This window comes from Chrysochloris asiatica, unplaced genomic scaffold, assembly GCF_000296735.1.
Source record: "Chrysochloris asiatica unplaced genomic scaffold, ChrAsi1.0 scaffold00050, whole genome shotgun sequence".
NCBI classification, from domain to species: domain Eukaryota; kingdom Metazoa; phylum Chordata; class Mammalia; order Afrosoricida; family Chrysochloridae; genus Chrysochloris; species Chrysochloris asiatica.
The window spans coordinates 12,542,469-12,545,682 of record NW_006408568.1 but is presented as its reverse complement, the minus strand read 5'-3'; the positions used below and the strand labels follow the sequence as shown (position 1 = coordinate 12,545,682).

Here is a 3,214-nt window from a genome sequence, read left to right as displayed (position 1 = left end):
AGAGAGAGAGAGAGAGAGAGAGAGAGAGAGAGAGAGAGAGAGAGAGTCGTGCTGTGGTGCTGTGGGTTAATGCGCCAGACTGCAAAGCCATTTGACCTGCAAGGTCGGCAGTTCAAGCTCACCAGCTGCTCCTCGGAACCCCTATACAGGGTTGCATTGGGTCGGAATCGACTTGATGGCGCTGAACAACAACAACATATGCAATGAACCGTGATGTGATAGCAGTAAGTGTAAACTACTGTTATCACATCACAGTTCATCACTTACGTACTCCCTGACAACAACATTTGCTTTTGTTTCAAACTTTGGTCGTATCTGTTCACTTAAACTGTTGACTCATGTAGAACAGAGGCTTTGCCTTCCACATCTTGTATCACCCACAATACAAACACAGCACAGTGCTAGGAAATTACTATGGCTTTAGTAAGAACTTGCTAAAGAATTGTAGTTGTTGTTGTCAGGTGCCATCGAGTTGGAACCGACTCATAGCGACCCCATGCACAGCAGACCGAAACAATGTCCGATCCTGGGCCAACCCCACCACCGCTGCCACACTTGACGCCATCAATGATGCCACCTGGCTAAAGAATTAGTGGTCCTTTACCCTAGGTAGCCACAAAGGTGGTTGGGATGGCAGGATAAATTTTAAAGCTCCCTTTCCCTTTAGCCCAAACACCTATTCTGAAGTATATCCCAGGTTATGCCTCTAAGTAGAACCAGGCCATGGAAGTGGCTCTAGATCTAATGACAACAGCTGACACAGAACTGGCAGCTTGGCCTCCCTCAGTCTCTTCTTCCCACCTTCCAAACCCCAAGAACTATTCTGGGAGAGATCGGGACTTGGTTCATCAGTAAACTTTCTCATTAGCTCAGAGATTTGAATGCAGCTGACTGAAGGAAGAGAAATGGAAACAAGCCAGGAGTTCAAGAAGCCATCGGTTTTAATGGGGGTAAGAAGGTAGGGAAAGGGTTTGGGTGTAAGATGTGGGGCAACATGTCTCTTCATCTTTCAGCATTGTCAAGGACTGATGTGCAAAAAAGAGGAAAACCCTTACTGCTCTTGTTTCAGACAAGAGGTCAACCGGGAGGAATTTGGAGAACAGGAATGCAGAAACTTTGCTTCTAGTCAAGAGGAAATAGAATGGGAGAGATAGTAAGTGCTTTGTATCTTTAAATGTTGGACAATACTGCACTTCTGTATCTATGTACAAAGGAAAAGGGAAACTGGGTTGGAAATAAGAAAGGTCTAAGGGGTTCAGCAGTTGAAGTAGCCTATAGAACTGCATGGATCCCTCAAAACACAAACCAGCTGGATGGGCAGGTACTTGGTCTCTCCTCATCTTCTTTTCCCCACCTCCTTGATAAGCTGCCCTGCTGCCTTGCCTCTGCTTCTACTTCTTCCGCCCAATCTGTGCCATCAGGTGGGCATTGGCTGCTGCCTTGGCTCGCAAGTTCTTGGCCTTGGCGATGTTGAAGAGGATGTTCATGATATTTGTGGGGACATCGAGGGACAGAGTGAATTTGGTGGGCCGGTCACTCTTGGCCTTGTCCTGGTACATCTTCCCGTTGAGCTGTGTTTGAGACATGGATTTGTAATGGGTGCTTCTGGTTCCACCCCTACTTCCAGAGCCAGGGAAGGTCCTTTTCTCCTTGTCCTCATCTTTTTCTTCTTCTGCTGCTCCTGAAGATGGGTCTTGGCTGGGCAGGTAGTGGAAGCTTCTCTTACTCAGTAGGGGTTCAATATCCAATTGGCTCTTCTTGGCCTCAGACAGGGCTGTGTTGATGCAGTTGAAGATAGACTCAGCTTTGTAGAACTTATGGGAGAGACCTGACCGAGGGGCCCCTAGCAGCAGCAGCAGTAGCAGCAGAAAGTGGACTGGCATCAACATCTCTCTCTGTAATAGAAAAGAGGGATGTGAAAGGGGTTTAGAGGTCAGAAGGATATGGGTTAAAATCCAGTAAGCCACTTTCTGTCAAGTTTACTCCAAATCATGGTGACCCCATGTGAGTCCGAGTAGAACTGTGTTCCATAGGGTTTTCAGTGGATGACTTTTTGGAAGCAGATCACCAGGCCTTCCTTCTGAGACACCTGTTTAGTGGACTTGCACCCCACACTGATTCTGTCCAGTCTCCTTCATCGTAATAGCACACAGATGTTTGAGAAGGTAAACAGAATCTGTGTGGTGTGTGGTCACTGTCCCTTAGAGCGCTGTGAAGAGACAGAGTTTACTTCCTGAATCCTAGGATTGACTCCTCTCATCTCCTTTGCCTAGTCACTGGGCACATGCTGTCTCCAGCTCTAAAACAAGCCTATGAAGGTCATTTCTCATTGGTATCCTTAATTATGCATGAAGAAAGGTTCAATTTCAAATATGAAAAATGTCTGTGTTTTATCTAAACTCCTCCTGGAGTAAGCATAGCTGGCTGTTCTGTAAGCCTTGGCTTACTGATATACTGATATACACTTTTTCTCAGTTGCATCTTCAGAATGAAATATACCCTTGGATATCTGATGAGGTGTAAATAGTGAAAGGGTGAGCTAGAACATTTGGGGTTTATCTAAACTTGAACAGTCTTTTATTACCTAAGACGTACTTGACTTCCAGAGAAGTAAGTGGTTAACTATGAAGCTTGCTAAAATTCTTTTATGATGATAGTTTTTGAATGAATAAGAAAAATTGGATTAATATGTCGATATAAGGATTCTACTGAACATTAAGCTAGTGCTAGCTGGTATCATCACAACATTATTTTGTTTTCTGTGGTGACCACGTGACTTTTTGGAGGAGGCTGGTAGTCAGAGGTTTGAGTTCTGGTCTCAACTATACAGCTTATTGTCAATGTGACCTTGGGCACGTCATCTCCTGAAAAATGAGTGGATATGCACTTAAGCTCCCTTCCAAACTCTTTATGATATGAATGGATGAAGACTAGAATTGAGCATTAGAAACAACAACTGAATCACAGGCTATACTCTGTGTTTATCTGTATCACTGCCTTTTCGCTTGTCCTGGAGATAGAAGACAAGCTGAGACACAGAGACTCACAGTTACTTGGCAAGTGTTCTGAATAAACCTGTTGCTTTCTAGACACTCCACCTTTCACTACTGTCTTCTTTCCTTGAAAATTTCCTCCTTAAATAAATCAGGTTGTTTTACTTGTTCATTTATTTGATCTGCATTGTAAAAATGTGGATTTCATTTTATCCAACAGT

The 3,214-nt window shown here is 44.2% G+C and overlaps 1 protein-coding gene across 1 annotated transcript; it reads right to left on the bottom strand.

The window, feature by feature from the left end:
• Positions 1 to 1,391: 1,391 nt before the first annotated feature.
• UCN3 (urocortin 3) lies at positions 1,392 to 1,889 on the bottom strand. The gene has a single exon (XM_006862731.1). It carries the CDS (start codon positions 1,887 to 1,889, stop codon positions 1,392 to 1,394), a length of 498 nt encoding a protein of 165 aa, XP_006862793.1.
• Positions 1,890 to 3,214: the final 1,325 nt, after the last annotated feature.